This window comes from Oncorhynchus tshawytscha, linkage group LG10, assembly GCF_018296145.1.
Source record: "Oncorhynchus tshawytscha isolate Ot180627B linkage group LG10, Otsh_v2.0, whole genome shotgun sequence".
NCBI classification, from domain to species: Eukaryota; Metazoa; Chordata; class Actinopteri; order Salmoniformes; family Salmonidae; genus Oncorhynchus; species Oncorhynchus tshawytscha.
The window spans coordinates 2,089,813-2,110,248 of NC_056438.1; the positions used below are offsets into that span (position 1 = coordinate 2,089,813).

The 20,436-nt window shown below is 42.2% G+C and overlaps 1 protein-coding gene across 1 annotated transcript in view; it reads right to left on the reverse strand.

Moving 5' to 3' along the window:
- Positions 1–21: 21 nt before the first annotated feature.
- The window catches only part of LOC112239380 (mucin-19), a 76,673-nt gene continuing 56,258 nt past the window's right edge, over positions 22–20,436 (reverse strand). Inside the window, exon 3 of the mRNA XM_042327985.1 lies at positions 22–2,045. Within this exon, the coding sequence (XP_042183919.1) occupies positions 1,998–2,045 (48 nt within the window). The 3' untranslated portion in view covers positions 22–1,997. The remainder of the gene's footprint in view (positions 2,046–20,436) is intronic.

Consider the following 20,436-nt stretch of genomic DNA (forward strand, 5'->3'; position numbering starts at 1 on the left):
CAATGAAAGGGTCCCAGGGTCCCAGCCAGTTAGAGGAGGGGCTTGTTCAATGAAAGGGTCCCAGCCAGTTAGAGGAGGGGCTTGTTCAATGAAAGGGTCCCAGCCAGTTAGAGAGGAGGGGCTTGTTCAATGAAAGGGTCCCAGCCAGTTAGAGGGGAGGGGCTTGTTCAATGAAAGGGTCCCAGCCAGTTAGAGAGGAGGGGCTTGTTCAATGAAAGGGTCCCAGCCAGTTAGAGGGGAGGGGCTTGTTCAATGAAAAGGGTCCCAGCCAGTTAGAGAGGAGGGGCTTGTTCAATGAAAGGGTCCCAGCCAGTTAGAGGGGAGGGGCTTGTTCAATGAAAGGGTTCCAGCCAGTTAGAGAGGAGGGGCTTATTCAATGAAAGGATCCCAACCAGTCAGAGAGGAGGGGCGTATTCAATGAAAAGATCCCAACCAGTTAGAGAGGAGGGGCTTATTTGGTGAAAAGGGTCCCAGGCAGTTAGAGAGGAGGGGCGTGTTTGACAAAAAGGGTCCCAGCTAGTTAGAGAGGAGGGGCGTATTTGACAAAAAAGGGTCCCAGCCAGTTAGAGAGGAGGGGCTTATTAATCGAAAAGGGTCCCAGGCAGTTAGAGCGGAGGGGCTTATTCAGTGAAAAGGGTCCCAGCTAGTTAGAGAGGAGGGGCTTATTCGGTGAAAAGGGTGCCAGCCAGTTAGAGGGGAGGTGCTTATTCAGTGAAAAGGGTCCCAGCCAGTTAGAGAGGAGGTGCTTATTCAGTGAAAAGGGTCCCAGCCAGTTAGAGAGGAGGGGCTTATTCAGTGAAAAGGGTCCCAGGCAGTTAGAGAGGAGGGGCTTATTCAGTGAAAAGGGTCCCAGGCAGTTAGAGAGGAGGGGCTTATTCAGTGAAAAGGGTCCCAGGCAGTTAGAGAGGAGGGGCTTATTCAGTGAAAAGGGTCCCAGGCAGTTAGGGAGGAGGGGCTTAATTCAACGAAAAGGGTCCCAGGCAGTTAGAGAGGAGGGGCTTAATTCAACGAAAAGGGTCCCAGGCAGTTAGAGAGGAGGGGCTTAATTCAACGAAAAGGGTCCCAGCCAGTTAGAGAGGAGGGGCTTTTTCAACGAAAAGGGTTCCAGCCAGTTAGGGAGGAGGGGCTTAATTCAACGAAAAGGGTCCCAGGCAGTTAGAGAGGAGGGGCTTAATTCAACGAAAAGGGTCCCAGGCAGTTAGAGAGGAGGGGCTTAATTCAACGAAAAGGGTCCCAGCCAGTTAGAGAGGAGGGGCTTTTTCAACGAAAAGGGTTCCAGCCAGTTAGAGAGGAGGGGCTTAATTCAACGAAAAGGGTCCCAGGCAGTTAGAGAGGAGGGGCTTAATTCAACGAAAAGGGTACCAGGCAGTATCCTATTCCCTCCACAATGCACTACATTCAAAGCAATGCACTATATAGCGTAAGTATAACACACTATATAATATAGTATATGTCCAAATCAAACTTTACAGGGAAGAGGGTTCCGTTTGAGCACACAACCTTAAATGTTTCCCAGGAAACGTTCTGTGACAGCTCCAGTCAGGTTCTGTGACAGCTCCAGTCAGGTTCTGTGACAGCTCCAGTCAGGTTCTGTGACAGCTCCAGTCAGGTTCGCAGTTGTTAAACATCAGAACATGAAGGAGGAACCTCCTGGGTTCTAAAGGTTTCTGTTCCGCTGCAATGCGATGTACTGTATGTCGTGAAAACACATCGGACTGACTGGGCTACAAGAGTTAGAACACTGTTGTTGTTGTTGTTGTGGAAGGAGGTAGAGAGTATAAGAGACAGAATCTCAGGCCCCATCACGACATCACTGACTGGGAGAAGGGGTGGAGGGGCCAGTTCTATAAGACTCTATTTCTATGGTGAGAGAGGAACCAGTCATGAGGTGAAGAATTGAAACAAGTGACTAGTTATAGACTAGTTATAGACTAGTAAAGACTAGCAGGAGTTCTCATTTTCACATCTTCAGCTTTTCAAGAGTTGTTGTTTGACCTCTAGAAGAACCATCTGAAAGCTTCTCCACTGGGCACCGAGGGAGGACTCTGAGGAGACAAGGAAACACACTGTTAGAATACTGACCAGTGGGAATAGAGACTGGACTGTTAGAATACTGACCAGTGGGAATAGAGACTGGACTGGACTGTTAGAATACTGACCAGTGGGAATAGAGACTGGACTGTTAGAATACTGACCAGTGGGAATAGAGACTGGACTGTTAGAATACTGACCAGTGGGAATAGAGACTGGACTGTTAGAATACTGACCAGTGGGAATAGAGACTGGACTGTTAGAATACTGACCAGTGGGAATAGAGACTGGACTGTTAGAATACTGACCAGTGGGAATAGAGACTGGACTGTTAGAATACTGACCAGTGGGAATAGAGACTGGACTGTTAGAATACTGACCAGTGGGAATAGAGACTGGACTGTTAGAATACTGGCCAGTGGGAATAGAGACTGGACTGTTAGAATACTGACCAGTGGGAATAGAGACTGGACTGTTAGAATACTGACCAGTGGGAATAGAGACTGGACTGTTAGAATACTGGCCAGTGGGAATAGAGACTGGACTGTAGAGACTGGACTGTTAGAATACTGACCAGTGGGAATAGAGACTGGACTGTTAGAATACTGACCAGTGGGAATAGAGACTGGACTGTTAGAATACTGACCAGTGGGAATAGAGACTGGACTGTTAGAATACTGACCAGTGGGAATAGAGACTGGACTGTTAGAATACTGACCAGTGGGAATAGAGACTGGACTGTTAGAATACTGGCCAGTGGGAATAGAGACTGGACTGTTAGAATACTGACCAGTGGGAATAGAGACTGGACTGTTAGAATACTGACCAGTGGGAATAGAGACTGGACTGATTAGAATACTGGCCAGTGGGAATAGAGACTGGACTGTTAGAATACTGACCAGTGGGAATAGAGACTGGACTGTTAGAATACTGGCCAGTGGGAATAGAGACTGGACTGTTAGAATACTGGCCAGTGGGAATAGAGACTGGACTGTTAGAATACTGGCCAGTGGGAATAGAGACTGGACTGTTAGAATACTGACCAGTGGGAATAGAGACTGGACTGTTAGAATACTGACCAGTGGGAATAGAGACTGGACTGTTAGAATACTGACCAGTGGGAATAGAGACTGGACTGTTAGAATACTGACCAGTGGGAATAGAGACTGGACTGTTAGAATACTGGCCAGTGGGAATAGAGACTGGACTGTTAGAATACTGACCAGTGGGAATAGAGACTGGACTGTTAGAATACTGACCAGTGGGAATAGAGACTGGACTGTTAGAATACTGACCAGTGGGAATAGAGACTGGACTGTTAGAATACTGGCCAGTGGGAATAGAGACTGGACTGTTAGAATACTGACCAGTGGGAATAGAGACTGGACTGTTAGAATACTGGCCAGTGGGAATAGAGACTGGACTGTTAGAATACTGACCAGTGGGAATAGAGACTGGACTGTTAGAATACTGACCAGTGGGAATAGAGACTGGACTGTTAGAATACTGACCAGTGGGAATAGAGACTGGACTGTTAGAATACTGACCAGTGGGAATAGAGACTGGACTGTTAGAATACTGGCCAGTGGGAATAGAGACTGGACTGTTAGAATACTGGCCAGTGGGAATAGAGACTGGACTGTTAGAATACTGACCAGTGGGAATAGAGACTGGACTGGACTGTTAGAATACTGACCAGTGGGAATAGAGACTGGACTGTTAGTATACTGACCAGTGGGAATAGAGACTGGACTGTTAGAATACTGACCAGTGGGAATAGAGCCTGGACTGTTAGAATACTGACCAGTGGGAATAGAGACTGGACTGTTAGAATACTGACCAGTGGGAATAGAGACCTGCCTGGACTGTTAGAATACTGACCAGTGGGAATAGAGACCTGCCTGGACTGTTAGAATAGTGACCAGTGGGAATAGAGACTGGACTGTTAGAATACTGACCAGTGGGAATAGAGACTGGACTGTTAGAATAGTGACCAGTGGGAATAGAGACTGGACTGTTAGAATAGTGACCAGTGGGAATAGAGACTGGACTGGACTGTTAGAATACTGACCAGTGGGAATAGAGACTGGACTGGGCTGTTAGAATAGTGACCAGTGGGAATAGAGACTGGACTGTTAGAATAGTGACCAGTGGGAATAGAGACTGGACTGTTGTTAGAATACTGACCAGTGGGAATAGAGACTGGACTGTTAGAATACTGACCAGTGGGAATAGAGACTGGACTGTTAGAATACTGACCAGTGGGAATAGAGACTGGACTGTTAGAATACTGACCAGTGGGAATAGAGACTGGACTGTTAGAATACTGACCAGTGGGAATAGAGACTGGACTGTTAGAATACTGACCAGTGGGAATAGAGACTGGACTGTTAGAATACTGACCAGTGGGAATAGAGACTGGACTGTTAGAATACTGACCAGTGGGAATAGAGACTGGACTGTTAGAATACTGACCAGTGGGAATAGAGACTGGACTGTTAGAATACTGACCAGTGGGAATAGAGACTGGACTGTGGAATACTGTTAGAATACTGTTAGAATAGACCAGTGGGAATAGAGACTGGACTGTTAGAATACTGGCCAGTGGGAATAGAGACTGGGGACTGTTAGAATACTGACCAGTGGGAATAGAGACTGGACTGTTAGAATACTGACCAGTGGGAATAGAGACTGGACTGTTAGAATACTGACCAGTGGGAATAGAGACTGGACTGTTAGAATACTGACCAGTGGGAATAGAGACTGGACTGTTAGAATACTGACCAGTGGGAATAGAGACTGGACTGTTAGAATACTGACCAGTGGGAATAGAGACTGGACTGTTAGAATACTGGCCAGTGGGAATAGAGACTGGACTGTTAGAATACTGACCAGTGGGAATAGAGACTGGACTGTTAGAATACTGACCAGTGGGAATAGAGACTGGACTGTTAGAATACTGACCAGTGGGAATAGAGACTGGACTGTTAGAATACTGACCAGTGGGAATAGAGACTGGACTGTTAGAATACTGACCAGTGGGAATAGAGACTGGACTGTTAGAATACTGGCCAGTGGGAATAGAGACTGGACTGTTAGAATACTGACCAGTGGGAATAGAGACTGGACTGTTAGAATACTGACCAGTGGGAATAGAGACTGGACTGTTAGAATACTGACCAGTGGGAATAGAGACTGGACTGTTAGAATACTGACCAGTGGGAATAGAGACTGGACTGTTAGAATACTGACCAGTGGGAATAGAGACTGGACTGTTAGAATACTGGCCAGTGGGAATAGAGACTGGACTGTTAGAATACTGACCAGTGGGAATAGAGACTGGACTGGACTGTTAGAATACTGACCAGTGGGAATAGAGACTGGACTGTTAGTATACTGACCAGTGGGAATAGAGACTGGACTGTTAGAATACTGACCAGTGGGAATAGAGCCTGGACTGTTAGAATACTGACCAGTGGGAATAGAGACTGGACTGTTAGAATACTGACCAGTGGGAATAGAGACCTGCCTGGACTGTTATAATACTGACCAGTGGGAATAGAGACCTGCCTGGACTGTTAGAATAGTGACCAGTGGGAATAGAGACTGGACTGTTAGAATACTGACCAGTGGGAATAGAGACTGGACTGTTAGAATAGTGACCAGTGGGAATAGAGACTGGACTGTTAGAATAGTGACCAGTGGGAATAGAGACTGGACTGGACTGTTAGAATACTGACCAGTGGGAATAGAGACTGGACTGGGCTGTTAGAATAGTGACCAGTGGGAATAGAGACTGGACTGTTAGAATAGTGACCAGTGGGAATAGAGACTGGACTGGACTGTTAGAATACTGACCAGTGGGAATAGAGACTGGACTGTTAGAATACTGACCAGTGGGAATAGAGACTGGACTGTTAGAATACTGACCAGTGGGAATAGAGACTGGACTGTTAGAATACTGACCAGTGGGAATAGAGACTGGACTCTTAGAATACTGACCAGTGGGAATAGAGACTGGACTGTTAGAATACTGACCAGTGGGAATAGAGACTGGACTGTTAGAATACTGACCAGTGGGAATAGAGACTGGACTGTTAGAATACTGGCCAGTGGGAATAGAGACTGGACTGTTAGAATACTGACCAGTGGGAATAGAGACTGGACTGTTAGAATACTGACCATTGGGAATAGAGACTGGACTGTTAGTATACTGACCAGTGGGAATAGAGACTGGACTGGACTGTTAGAATACTGACCAGTGGGAATAGAGACTGGACTGTTAGAATACTGACCAGTGGGAATAGAGACTGGACTGGACTGTTAGAATACTGACCAGTGGTATTTATTAGGACACCCCACTAGCTGTGGCAATTGCAGCTACTCTTCCTTGGGTCCACAAAGAACATGAAACATGATACAGAACATTAATAGACAAGAACAGCTCAAAGACACAACTACCTACGTTTGAAAACAGCACACATAGCCTACATATCAACACATACACACAAATTATCTAGGTCAAACAGGGGAGAGGCTTTGTGCTGTGAGGTGTTGATTTATCTGGTTTTTTGAAACCAGGTTTGCTGTTCATGTGAGATGGAACATAGTTCCATGCTATAATGGCTCAATACAATACTGTACACTTTCTTGAATTTGTTCACTCACTATCGAGTTCCAAACTGCCTCTGGAAGCAACGTCAGCACAAGAACTGTTCGTCGGGAGCTTCATGAAATGTGTTTCCATGGCCGAGCAGCCGCACACGAGCCTAAGATCACCATGAGCAATGCCAAGTGACTCTGGAGCAGTGGAAACGTGTTCTCTGTAGTGATGGACGGACGTATCTGGGTTTGGCGGATGCCAGTAGACGCTACCTGCCCCAATGCATAGTGCCAACTGTAAAGTTTGGTGGAGGAGGAATAATGGTCTGGGGCTTTTTTTCATGGTTCGGGACCCTATGTTCCAGTGAAGGGAAAGCTTAACGCTACAGCATACAATGACATTGGGGGAGAAGGCCCTTTCCTGTTTCAGAATGACACTCCCCTCGTGCACAAAGCGAGATCAGTGTGGAAGAACTTGACTGGCCTGCACAGAACCCTGACCTCAACCCCATCGAACACCTTTGGGATGAATTGGAACGCTGACTGCGAGCCAGACCTAATCGCCCAACATCAGTGCCCGACCTCACTAATGCTCCTGTGGCTGAATGGCAGCACGTCTCCACAGCAATGTCCCAACATCTAGTAGAAAGCCTTCCCAGAAGAGTGGAGGCTGTTATAGCAGCAACGTTCCAACATCTAGTGGAAAGCCTTCCCAGAAGAGTGGAGGCTGTTATAGCAGCAACGTTCCAACATCTAGTGGAAAGCCTTCCCAGAAGAGTGGAGGCTGTTGTAGCAGCAACGTGCCAACATCTAGTGGAAAGCCTTCCCAGAAGAGTGGAGGCTGTTATAGCAGCAATGTTCCAACATCTAGTGGAAAGCCTTTCCAGAAGAGTGGAGGCTGTTATAGCAGCAATGTTCCAACATCTAGTGGAAAGCCTTCCCAGAATAGTGGAGGCTGCTATAGCAGCAAAGGGGGACCAACTCCATATTAATGCCCATGATTTTGGAATGAGATGTTCAATGAGCAGGTGTCCACATACTTTTGGTTATGTAGTGTATTACCCCTCTGATTACAATGAAGAGCTAGACGTGCCGCTCTGTTCTGGGCTGCAGCTTAACTAGGTCTTTCTTTGCAGCACTTGACCATATGGCTGGACAATAACCAAGATAAGATAAAACTAGAGCCTGCAGGACTTGCTTTGTGGAGTGTGGTGTCAAAAAAGCAGAGCATCTCTTAATTACGGACAGACCTCTCCCCATCTCTTTATTACGGACAGACCTCTCCCCATCTCTTTATTACAGACAGATCTCTCCCCATCTCTTTATTACAGACAGACCTCTCCCCATCTCTATATTACAGACAGACCTCTCCCCATCTCTTTACTACAGACAGACCTCTCCCCATCTCTTTATTACAGACAGACCTCTCCCCATCTCTTTACTACAGACAGACATCTCCCCATCTCTATATTACAGACAGACATCTCCCCATCTCTATATTACAGACAGACCTCTCCCCATCTCTTTATTACAGACAGACCTCTCCCCATCTCTTTATTACAGACAGACCTCTCCCCATCTCTTTATCACAGACAGACCTCTCCCCATCTCTATATTATGGCTAGACCTCTCCCCATCTCTTTATTACAGACAGACCTCTCCCCATCTCTTTATTATGGACAGACCTCTCCCCATCTCTATATTACAGACAGACCTCTCCCCATCTCTATATTACAGACAGACCTCTCCCCATCTCTTTATTACAGACAGACCTCTCCCCATCTCTTTACTACAGACAGACATCTCCCCATCTCTATATTACAGACAGACCTCTCCCCATCTCTTTAAAGGACAGACCTCTCCCCATCTCTTTATTACAGACAGACCTCTCCCCATCTCTTTATTACGGACAGACCTCTCCCCATCTCTTTATTACAGACAGACCTCTCCCCATCTCTTTATTACAGACAGACCTCTCCCCATCTCTATATTACAGACAGACCTCTCCCCATCTCTTTACTACAGACAGACCTCTCCCCATCTCTTTATTACAGACAGACCTCTCCCCATCTCTATATTACAGACAGACCTCTCCCCATCTCTTTATTACAGACAGACCTCTCCCCATCTCTTTACTACAGACAGACATCTCCCCATCTCTTTATTACAGACAGACATCTCCCCCATCTCTATATTACAGACAGACCTCTCCCCATCTCTTTATTACAGACAGACCTCTCCCCATCTCTTTATTACAGACAGACAGACCTCTCCCCATCTCTTTATCACAGACAGACCTCTCCCCATCTCTATATTATGGCAGACCTCTCCCCATCTCTTTATTACAGACAGACCTCTCCCCATCTCTTTATTACAGGACAGACCTCTCCCCATCTCTTTATTACAGACAGACCTCTCCCCATCTCTATATTACAGACAGACCTCTCCCCATCTCTTTATTACAGACAGACCTCTCCCCATCTCTTTACTACAGACAGACATCTCCCCATCTCTATATTACAGACAGACCTCTCCCCATCTCTTTAAAGGACAGACCTCTCCCCATCTCTTTATTACAGACAGACCTCTCCCCATCTCTTTATTACAGACAGACCTCTCCCCATCTCTTTATTACAGACATACCTCTCCCCATCTCTTTATTACAGACAGACCTCTCCCCATCTCTTTATTACAGACAGACCTCTCCCCATCTCTTTATTACAGACAGACCTCTCCCCATCTCTATATTACAGACAGACCTCTCCCCATCTCTTTATTACAGACAGACCTCTCCCCATCTCTTTATTACAGACAGACCTCTCCCCATCTCTTTATTACAGACAGACCTCTCCCCATCTCTTTATTACAGACAGACCTCTCCCCATCTCTTTATTACAGACAGACTTCTCCCCATCTCTATATTACAGACAGACCTCTCCCCATCTCTTTATTACAGACAGACTTCTCCCCATCTCTATATTACAGACAGACCTCTCCCCAGCTCTTTATTACAGACAGACCTCTCCCCATCTCTTTATTACAGACAGACCTCTCCCCATCTCTTTATTACAGACAGACCTCTCCCCATCTCTTTATTACAGACAGACCTCTCCCCATCTCTTTATTATGGCTAGACCTCTCCCCATCTCTTTATTATGGCTAGACCTCTCCCCATCTCTTTATTACAGACAGACCTCTCCCCATCTCTTTATTACAGACAGACCTCTCCCCATCTCTTTAAAGGACAGACCTCTCCCCATCTCTTTATCACAGACAGACCTCTCCCCATCTCTTTATTACAGACAGACCTCTCCCCATCTCTTTAAAGGACAGACCTCTCCCCATCTCTTTATTACAGAGACCTCTCCCCATCTCTTTATTACAGACAGACCTCTCCCCATCTCTTTATTATGGCAGACCTCTCCCCATCTCTTTATTATTACAGACAGACCTCTCCCCATCTCTTTATTACAGACAGACCTCTCCCCATCTCTTTATTACAGACAGACCTCTCCCCATCTCTTTATTAGAAACAGACCTCTCCCCATCTCTTTACTACAGACAGACCTCTCCCCATCTCTTTATTACAGACAGACCTCTCCCCATCTCTATATTACAGACAGACCTCTCCCCATCTCTTTATTACGGACAGACCTCTCCCCATCTCTTTATTATGACAGACCTCTCCCCATCTCTTTATTACAGACAGACCTCTCCCCATCTCTTTATTACAGACAGACCTCTCCCCATCTCTTTATTATGACAGACCTCTCCCCATCTCTTTATTACAGACAGACCTCTCCCCATCTCTTTATTACAGACAGACCTCTCCCCATCTCTTTATTACAGACCTCTCCCCATCTCTTTATTACAGACAGACCTCTCCCCATCTCTTTATTACAGACAGACCTCTCCCCATCTCTTTATTACAGACAGACCTCTCCCCATCTCTTTATTACAGACAGACCTCTCCCCATCTCTTTATTACAGACAGACCTCTCCCCATCTCTTTATTACAGACAGACCTCTCCCCATCTCTTTATTACAGACCTCTCCCCATCTCTTTATTACAGACAGACCTCTCCCCATCTCTTTATTACGGACAGACTTCTCCCCATCTTTACAACCATTCAATCCATATGTTTTGATCATGGCAGTTTACAATCTAAGGTAACACCAGGTAGTTTAGTCTCCTCAACAGCCACACCTTTCATTACCAGATTCCGCTGATGTCTGGTGCTTAGGGAATGATTCGTACCAAATGCAATGCTCTTAGTTTTAGAGATGTTCAGGACCAGTGTATTACTGGCCACCCATTACAAAAGGCTTTGTTTAATACCAGTGGCATTACGAACGATAAAGGCATGCGCTCTTTATTTAAAATCGTGTTGAGCTGTTTCGGGTAGATGCACTTGACTTAAAAGTCCTGCACACCGAGTGAAGTGTTCCCATGAGACAAACTCCACCTCCCCGGCGGACCGGCAAATCTGTGACTAAAATCGAGTGCACCTACTGCGCTGCCCAATCGGATAGCTCAAATCACCGTGGCGTCAGAGCGTCCAATCGGATAGCTCAAATCACCGTGGCGACAGAGCGTCCAATTGGATAGCTCAAATCACAGTGGCTACAGAGCGTCCAATCGGATAGCTCAAATCACCGTGGCTACAGAGCATCCAATCGGATAGCTCAAATCACCGTGGCTACAGAGCGTCCAATCGGATAGCTCAAATCACCGTGGCGACAGAGCGTCCAATCGGATAGCTCAAATCACCGTGGCTACAGAGCATCCAATCGGATAGCTCAAATCACCGTGGCTACAGAGCATCCAATCGGATAGCTCAAATCACCGTGGCTACAGAGCTTCCATGCCCCCGGCCACTATAGGCTACTAACCTACTTAAGATTAAATAATTTTGAAAACCATGACCACAGAGAGACTGTGTGGTCGAAGAGCTGCTGTTTTTATGAGTGAGTTCAAGTTTATATTCACTGTTTTTATTCAACACTATTACAAAACGCGCTTCTTCGTACTTCCGCTGCAGCTGCAATGAATGAGTAGCCAAGTATCGACAGCCCTGCGTTTTATCATTATTAGCAGCTCGCCGTGTTGATTTTAATATTAAGGAATATCTACATTTCTCTGGTCACGGGAACAACATTCATTTGTGCATGAGGCAGATGTGGTGCGACTCGAGTTTGGCCATCAAGTGGAAGACGGTGTCCCATCTCTCTGCTCAGTCTTGCCGGAGGAGAGGAAGGAAAGAGCAGGGACCGTGGGAAGGAGTTGTTTTGAACGGTCATCCAAGTCGGAACTCCAAGTCGGAACTCCAAGTCGGAACTCCAAGCCGGAACTCCAAGCCGGAACTCCAAGCCGGAACTCCAAGTCGGAACTCCAAGTCGGAACTCCAAGTCGGAACTCCAAGCCGGAACTCCAAGTCGGAACTCCAAGTCGGAACTCCAAGCCGGAACTCCAAGTCGGAACTCCAAGCCGGAACTCCAAGTCGGAACTCCAAGTCGGAACTCCAAGTCGGAACTCCAAGCCGGAACTCCAAGTCGGAACTCCAAGCCGGAACTACAAGCCGGAACTCCAAGTCGGAACTCCAAGCCGGAACTCCAAGTCGGAACTCCAAGTCGGAACTCCAAGCCGGAACTCCAAGTCGGAACTCCAAGCCGGAACTACAAGCCAGAACTCCAAGCCGGAACTCCAAGCCGTAACTCCAAGCCGGAACTCCAAGTCGGAACTCCAAGCCGGAACTCCAAGCCGGAATTCCAAGTCGGAAAACTTTGGCATCTTTTCTAGAGCTCTGACTTTTCAACCTGAAGATCAGGGAGAGAGAGAGAAAGAGAAAAGATCACTGACGTTGTGATTTGACCTCGTTGACCATCAGATACAGGTACCATCAGTCCAGTAAAATAAAAAAGATAATTATTTCAATTCTTCATAAAGCTCCACAGTGTCTCAGAACCAACTGATCTATTTTGTTATCAAAGCTGGAGCTATGAAATATAAAATGGTCTGATGAACAATATTGGCAGGCTAGTCATATAACCAATATGCTGTGATAATGTACTAGGCCTACTGCCCAAACCTCATTTCTTTCTACAAAACTGTTTGTTTGAGGTTAATGTAAAAAAAAAAAAATCTGAGCAGTAGATCTCAGCTTGCTTTTTGACTGCAAAAGTGATCTTGACTCAGAAAAGGGCTGGTGACCACTGCTGTAAAGGCAAGGGCTGATTTCAAGGTTTTACTGCTAACCTATAAAGCATTACATGGGCTTGTTCCTACCAATCTCTCTGATTTGGTCCTGCCGTACATACCTACACGTACGCTATGGTCACAAGACGCAGGGCTCCTAACTGTTCCTAGAATTTCTAAGCAAACAGCTGGAGGCAGGGCTTTCTCCTATAGAGCTCCATTTTTATAGAATGGTCTGCCTACCCATGTGAGAGACAGACTCGGTCTTGTCCTTTAAGTCTTTCTTGAAGACTCATCTCTTCAGTACGTCCTATGATTGAGTGTAGTCTGGCCCAGGAGTGGGAAGGTGAACGGAAAGGCTCTGGAGCAACGAACCGCCCCTGCTGTCTCTGTCTGGCCGGTTCCCCTCTTTCAACTGGGATTCTCTGCCTCTAACCCTATTACAGGGGCTGAGTCACTGGCTTACTGGTGCTCTTTCATGCCGTCCCTAGGAGGGGTGCGTCACTTGAGTGGGTTGAGTCACTGATGTGATCTTCCTGTCTGGGTTGGCGCACCCCTCGGGTATGGAAGATCTTCGTGGCCTATACTCAGCCTTGTCTCAGGATGGTAAGTTGGTGGTTGAAGATATCCCTCTAGTGGTGTGGGGGCTGTGCTTTGGCAAAGTGGGTGGGGTTATATCCTGCCTGTTTGGCCCTGTCCGAGGGTATCGTTGGACACAGTGTCTCCCGACCCTTCCTGTCTCAGCATCCAGTATTTATGCTGCAGTAGTTTATGTGTCGGGGGCTAGGGTCAGTTTGTAATATCTAGAGTATTTCTCCTGTCTTATCCGGTGTCCTGTGTGAATTTAAGTGCGCTCTCTCTAATTTTCTCTCTCTCTCTCTCTCTTCTCTCAGAGGACCTGAGCCCTAGGACCATAACTGTCCCCAGTCCACCTGGTCGTACTGCTGCTCCAGTTTCAACTGTTCTGCCTGCGGCTATGGAACCCTGACCTGTTCACCGGATGTGCTACCTGTCCCAGACCTGCTGTTTTCAACTCTCTAGAGACAGCAGGAACGGTAGAGATACTCTGAATGATCGGCTATGAAAAGCCAACTGACATTTACTCCTGAGGTGCTGACTTGTTGCACCCTGACCACCTATGTCATTATTATTATTATTATTATTATTATTTGACCCTGCTGGTCATCTATGAACATTTGAACATCTTGGCCATGTTCTGTTATAATCTCCACCCGGCACAGCCAGAAGAGGACTGGCCACCCCTCATAGCCTGGTTCCTCTCTAGGTTTCTTCCTAGGTTCCTGCCTATCTAGGGAGTTTTTCTTAGCCACCGTGCTTCTACACCTGCATTGCATCTGCATTGCTGATGTAAAAAAGGCTTTAAAAATAAATGTGATTGATTGATCTTATTATCAATATACTTCAACCAATCATCAGTCATTTGTGTCAGTGCAGTACATGTTGAGTGCCCTCGTCTACAAGCATGCTGATGTCTGTTGTTTATTTATTTACAGAGAAATAGCATTGTATTTTGTCAAACACCATCTTTTCCAACGGTTTGCTAAGAGCTGGAAGCAAGCTGTCAGGTCTGCTGTTAGAACCAGTAAAGGCCTTGTTACTACTCTTGGGGAACGCAATGCCTTTGGCTTCCCTCCAGGAGGATAAACCCGTTCCTCGAGGCTCAGACGAAAGATGTGACAGGCAGGAGTGGCTAAAGAGTAAGATACCATCCTCAGAGTTGTCAATGCCAGGAGGTTTTGTCATTATTGATAAAAAAAAAAAAAAAACTTTATCATATGAACTTTACAAAATTCAAACTTACAATGCTTTTCTTTATGCTTGAATACGATGGCTCACTGTTTGTCTATTGTTCTATACCACATATTATAATGTCTATTGTTCTATACCACATAATATTATGTCTAGTGTTCTATACCACATAATGTCTAGTGTTCTATACCACATAATGTCTAGTGTTCTATACCACATAATGTCTAGTGTTCTATACCACATAATATAATGTCTAGTGTTCTATACCACATAATATAATGTCTAGTGTTCTATACCACATAATATAATGTCTAGTGTTCTATACCACATATTATAATTGTCTATTGTTCTATACCACATAATATTATGTCTAGTGTTCTATACCACATAATGTCTAGTGTTCTATACCACATAATGTCTAGTGTTCTATACCACATAATGTCTAGTGTTCTATACCACATAATATAATGTCTAGTGTTCTATACCACATAATATAATGTCTAGTGTTCTATACCACATAATATAATGTCTAGTGTTCTATACCACATAATGTCTAGTGTTCTATACCACATATTATAATGTCTAGTGTTCTATACCACATAATGTCTAGTGTTCTATACCACATAATGTCTAGTGTTCTATACCACATAATGTCTAGTGTTCTATACCACATAATGTCTAGTGTTCTATACTATGTCTAGTGTTCTATACACATAATGTCTAGTGTTCTATACCACATAATGTCTAGTGTTCTATACCACATAATGTCTAGTGTTCTATACCACATAATGTCTAGTGTTCTATACTAGTGTAATGTCTAGTGTTCTATACCATATAATGTCTAGTGTTCTATACCACATAATATATAATGTCTAGTGTTCTATACCACATAATGTCTAGTGTTCTAATAATGTCTAGTGTTCTATACTAGTGTTCTATACACATAATGTCTAGTGTTCTATACCACATAATGTCTAGTGTTCTATACCACATAATGTCTAGTGTTCTATACCACATAATGTCTAGTGTTCTATACCACATAATGTCTAGTGTTCTATACCACATAATGTCTAGTATTCTATACCACATAATGTCTAGTGTTCTATACCACATAATGTCTAGTGTTCTATACCACATAATGTCTAGTGTTCTATACCACATAATATAATGTCTAGTGTTCTATACCACATAATATAATGTCTAGTGTTCTATACCACATAATGTCTAGTGTTCTATACCACATAATGTCTAGTGTTCTATACCACATAATGTCTAGTGTTCTATACCACATATTATAATGTCTAGTGTTCTATACCACATATATAATGTCTAGTGTTCTATACCACATAATATATATGTCTAGTGTTCTATACCACATAATGTCTAGTGTTCTATACCACATAATGTCTAGTGTTCTATACCACATATAATGTCTAGTGTTCTACATAATGTCTAGTGTTCTATACTAGTGTTCTATACCACATAATGTCTAGTGTTCTATACCACATATTATAATGTCTAGTGTTCTATACCACATAATGTCTAGTGTTCTATACCACATAATGTCTAGTGTTCTATACCACATAATGTCTAGTGTTCTATACCACATAATGTCTAGTATTCTATACCACATAATGTCTAGTATTCTATACCACATAATGTCTAGTATTCTATACCACATAATGTCTAGTGTTCTATACCACATATTATAATGTCTAGTGTTCTATACCACATAATGTCTAGTGTTCTATACCACATAATGTCTAGTGTTCTATACCACATATTATAATGTCTAGTGTTCTATACCACATATTATAATGTCTAGTATTCTATACCACATAATGTCTAGTGTTCTATACCACATATTATAATGTCTAGTGTTCTATACCACATAATGTCTAGTGTTCTATACCACATATTATAATGTCTAGTGTTCTATACCACATAATGTCTAGTGTTCTACACCACATAATGTCTAGTGTTCTATACCACATAATGTCTAGTGTTCTATACCACATAATGTCTAGTGTTCTATACCACATAATGTCTAGTGTTCTATACCACATAATATAATGTCTAGTGTTCTATACTATACACATAATATAATGTCTAGTGTTCTATACCACATAATATAATGTCTAGTGTTCTATACCACATAATGTCTAGTGTTCTATACCACATAATGTCTAGTGTTCTATACCACATAATGTCTAGTGTTCTATACCACATAATGTCATAATGTCTAGTGTTCTATACCACATAATGTCTAGTGTTCTATACCACATAATGTCTAGTGTTCTATACCACATAATGTCTAGTGTTCTATACCACATAATGTCTAGTGTTCTATACCACATAATGTCTAGTGTTCTATACCACATAATATAATGTCTAGTGTTCTATACCACATAATATAATGTCTAGTGTTCTATACCACATAATGTCTAGTGTTCTATACCACATAATGTCTAGTGTTCTATACCACATAATGTCTAGTGTTCTATACCACATATTATAATGACTAGTGTTCTATACCACATAATGTCTAGTGTTCTATACCACATAATATAATGTCTAGTGTTCTATACCACATAATGTCTAGTGTTCTATACCACATAATGTCTAGTGTTCTATACCACATAATGTCTAGTGTTCTATACCACATAATGTCTAGTGTTCTATACCACATATTATAATGTCTAGTGTTCTATACCACATAATGTCTAGTGTTCTATACCACATAATGTCTAGTGTTCTATACCACATAATGTCTAGTGTTCTATACCACATAATGTCTAGTATTCTATACCACATAATGTCTAGTGTTCTATACCACATAATGTCTAGTGTTCTATACCACATAATGTCTAGTGTTCTATACCACATAATGTCTAGTGTTCTATACCACATAATGTCTAGTGTTCTATACCACATAATGTCTAGTGTTCTATACCACATATACCACATATGTCTAGTGTTCTATACCACATAATTATAATGTCTAGTGTTCTATACCATAATATAATGTCATAATGTCTAGTGTTCTATACCACATAATGTCTATAATGTCTAGTGTTCTATACCACATAATGTCTAGTGTTCTATACCACATAATGTCTAGTGTTCTATACCACATAATAATGTCTATGTTCTATATAATGTCTAGTGTTCTATACCACATAATGTCTAGTGTTCTATACCACATAATGTCTAGTGTTCTATACCACATAATGTCTAGTGTTCTATACCACATAATGTCTAGTGTTCTATACCACATAATATAATGTCTAGTGTTCTATACCACATAATATAACCACATAATATAATGTCTAGTGTTCTATACCACATAATAGTAATGTCTAGTGTTCTATACCACATAATGTCTATGTCTATACCACATAATGTCTAGTTTCTATACCACATAATGTCTAGTGTTCTATACCACATAATGTCTAGTGTTCTATACCACATAATGTCTAGTGTTCTATACCACATATACTAGTGTTCTATACCACATAATGTCTAGTGTTCTATACTAGTGTTCACATAATGTCTAGTGTTCTATACCACATAATATAATGTCTAGTGTTCTATACCACATAATGTCTATGTTCTATACCACATAATGTCTAGTGTTCTATACCACATAATATGTTCTATATGTCTAGTGTTCTATACCACATAATGTCTAGTGTTCTATACCACATATTATAATGTCTAGTGTTCTATACCACATAATGTCTAGTGTTCTATACCACATAATGTCTAGTGTTCTATACCACATAATGTCTAGTGTTCTATACCACATAATGTCTAGTGTTCTATACCACATAATGTCTAGTGTTCTATACCACATAATGTCTAGTGTTCTATACCACATAATGTCTAGTGTTCTATACCACATAATGTCTAGTGTTCTATACCACATAATGTCTAGTGTTCTATACCACATAATATAATGTCTAGTGTTCTATACCACATAATATAATGTCTAGTGTTCTATACCACATAATATAATGTCTAGTGTTCTATACCACATAATGTCTAGTGTTCTATACCACATATTATAATGTCTAGTGTTCTATACCACATAATGTCTAGTGTTCTACACCACATAATGTCTAGTGTTCTATACCACATAATGTCTAGTGTTCTATACCACATAATGTCTAGTGTTCTATACCACATAATGTCTAGTGTTCTATACCACATAATGTCTAGTGTTCTATACCACATAATGTCTAGTGTTCTATACCACATAATGTCTAGTGTTCTATACCACATAATATAATGTCTAGTGTTCTATACCACATAATGTCTAGTGTTCTATACCACATAATGTCTATATACCACATGTCTAGTGTTCTATACCACATAATGTCTAGTGTTCTATACCACATAATGTCTAGTGTTCTATACCACATAATGTCTAGTGTTCTATACCACATAATGTCTAGTGTTCTATACCACATAATGTCTAGTGTTCTATACCACATAATATAATGTCTAGTGTTCTATACCACATAATGTCTAGTGTTCTATACCACATAATGTCTAGTGTTCTATACCACATAATGTCTAGTGTTCTATACCACATAATGTCTAGTGTTCTATACCACATAATGTCTAGTGTTCTATACCACTAGTGTTCTATATATAATGTCTAGTGTTCTATACCACATAATGTCTAGTGTTCTATACCACATAATGTCTAGTGTTCTATACCACATAATGTCTAGTGTTCTATACCACATATTAGTGTTCTATACCACATGTGCTAGTGTTCTATACCACATAATGTCTAGTGTTCTATACCACATAATGTCTAGTGTTCTATACCACATAATGTCTAGTGTTCTATACCACATAATGTCTAGTGTTCTATACCACATAATGTCTAGTGTTCTATACCACATAATTCTAGTGTTCTATACCACATAATGTCTAGTGTTCTATACCACATAATGTCTAGTGTTCTATACCACATAATGTCTAGTGTTCTATACCACATAATGTCTAGTGTTCTATACCACATAATGTCTAGTGTTCTATACCACATAATGTCTAGTGTTCTATACCACATAATGTCTAGTGTTCTATACCACATAATGTCTAGTGTTCTATACCACATAATAATGTCTAGTGTTCTATACCACATAATGTCTAGTGTTCTATACCACATAATGTCTAGTGTTCTATACCACATAATGTCTAGTGTTCTATACCATAATGTCTAGTATACCACATAATGTCTAGTGTTCTATACCACATAATGTCTAGTGTTCTATACCACATAATGTCTAGTGTTCTATACCACATATAATGTCTAGTGTTCTATACCACATAATGTCTAGTGTTCTATACCACATAATGTCTATTATAATGTCTAGTGTTCTATACCACATAATGTCTAGTGTTCTATACCACATAATAATGTCTAGTGTTCTATACCACATAATTATAATGTCTAGTGTTCTATACCACATAATGTCTAGTGTTCTATACCACATAATGTCTAGTGTTCTATACCACATAATGTCTAGTGTTCTATACCACATAATGTCTAGTGTTCTATACCACATAATGTCTAGTGTTCTATACCACATAATGTCTAGTGTTCTATACCACATATAATGTCTAGTGTTCTATACCACATAATGTCTAGTGTTCTATACCACATAATGTCTAGTGTTCTATACCACATAATGTCTAGTGTTCTATACCACATAATGTCTAGTGTTCTATACCACATAATGTCTAGTGTTCTATACCACATAATATAATGTCTAGTGTTCTATACCACATAATGTCTAGTGTTCTATACCACATAATGTCTA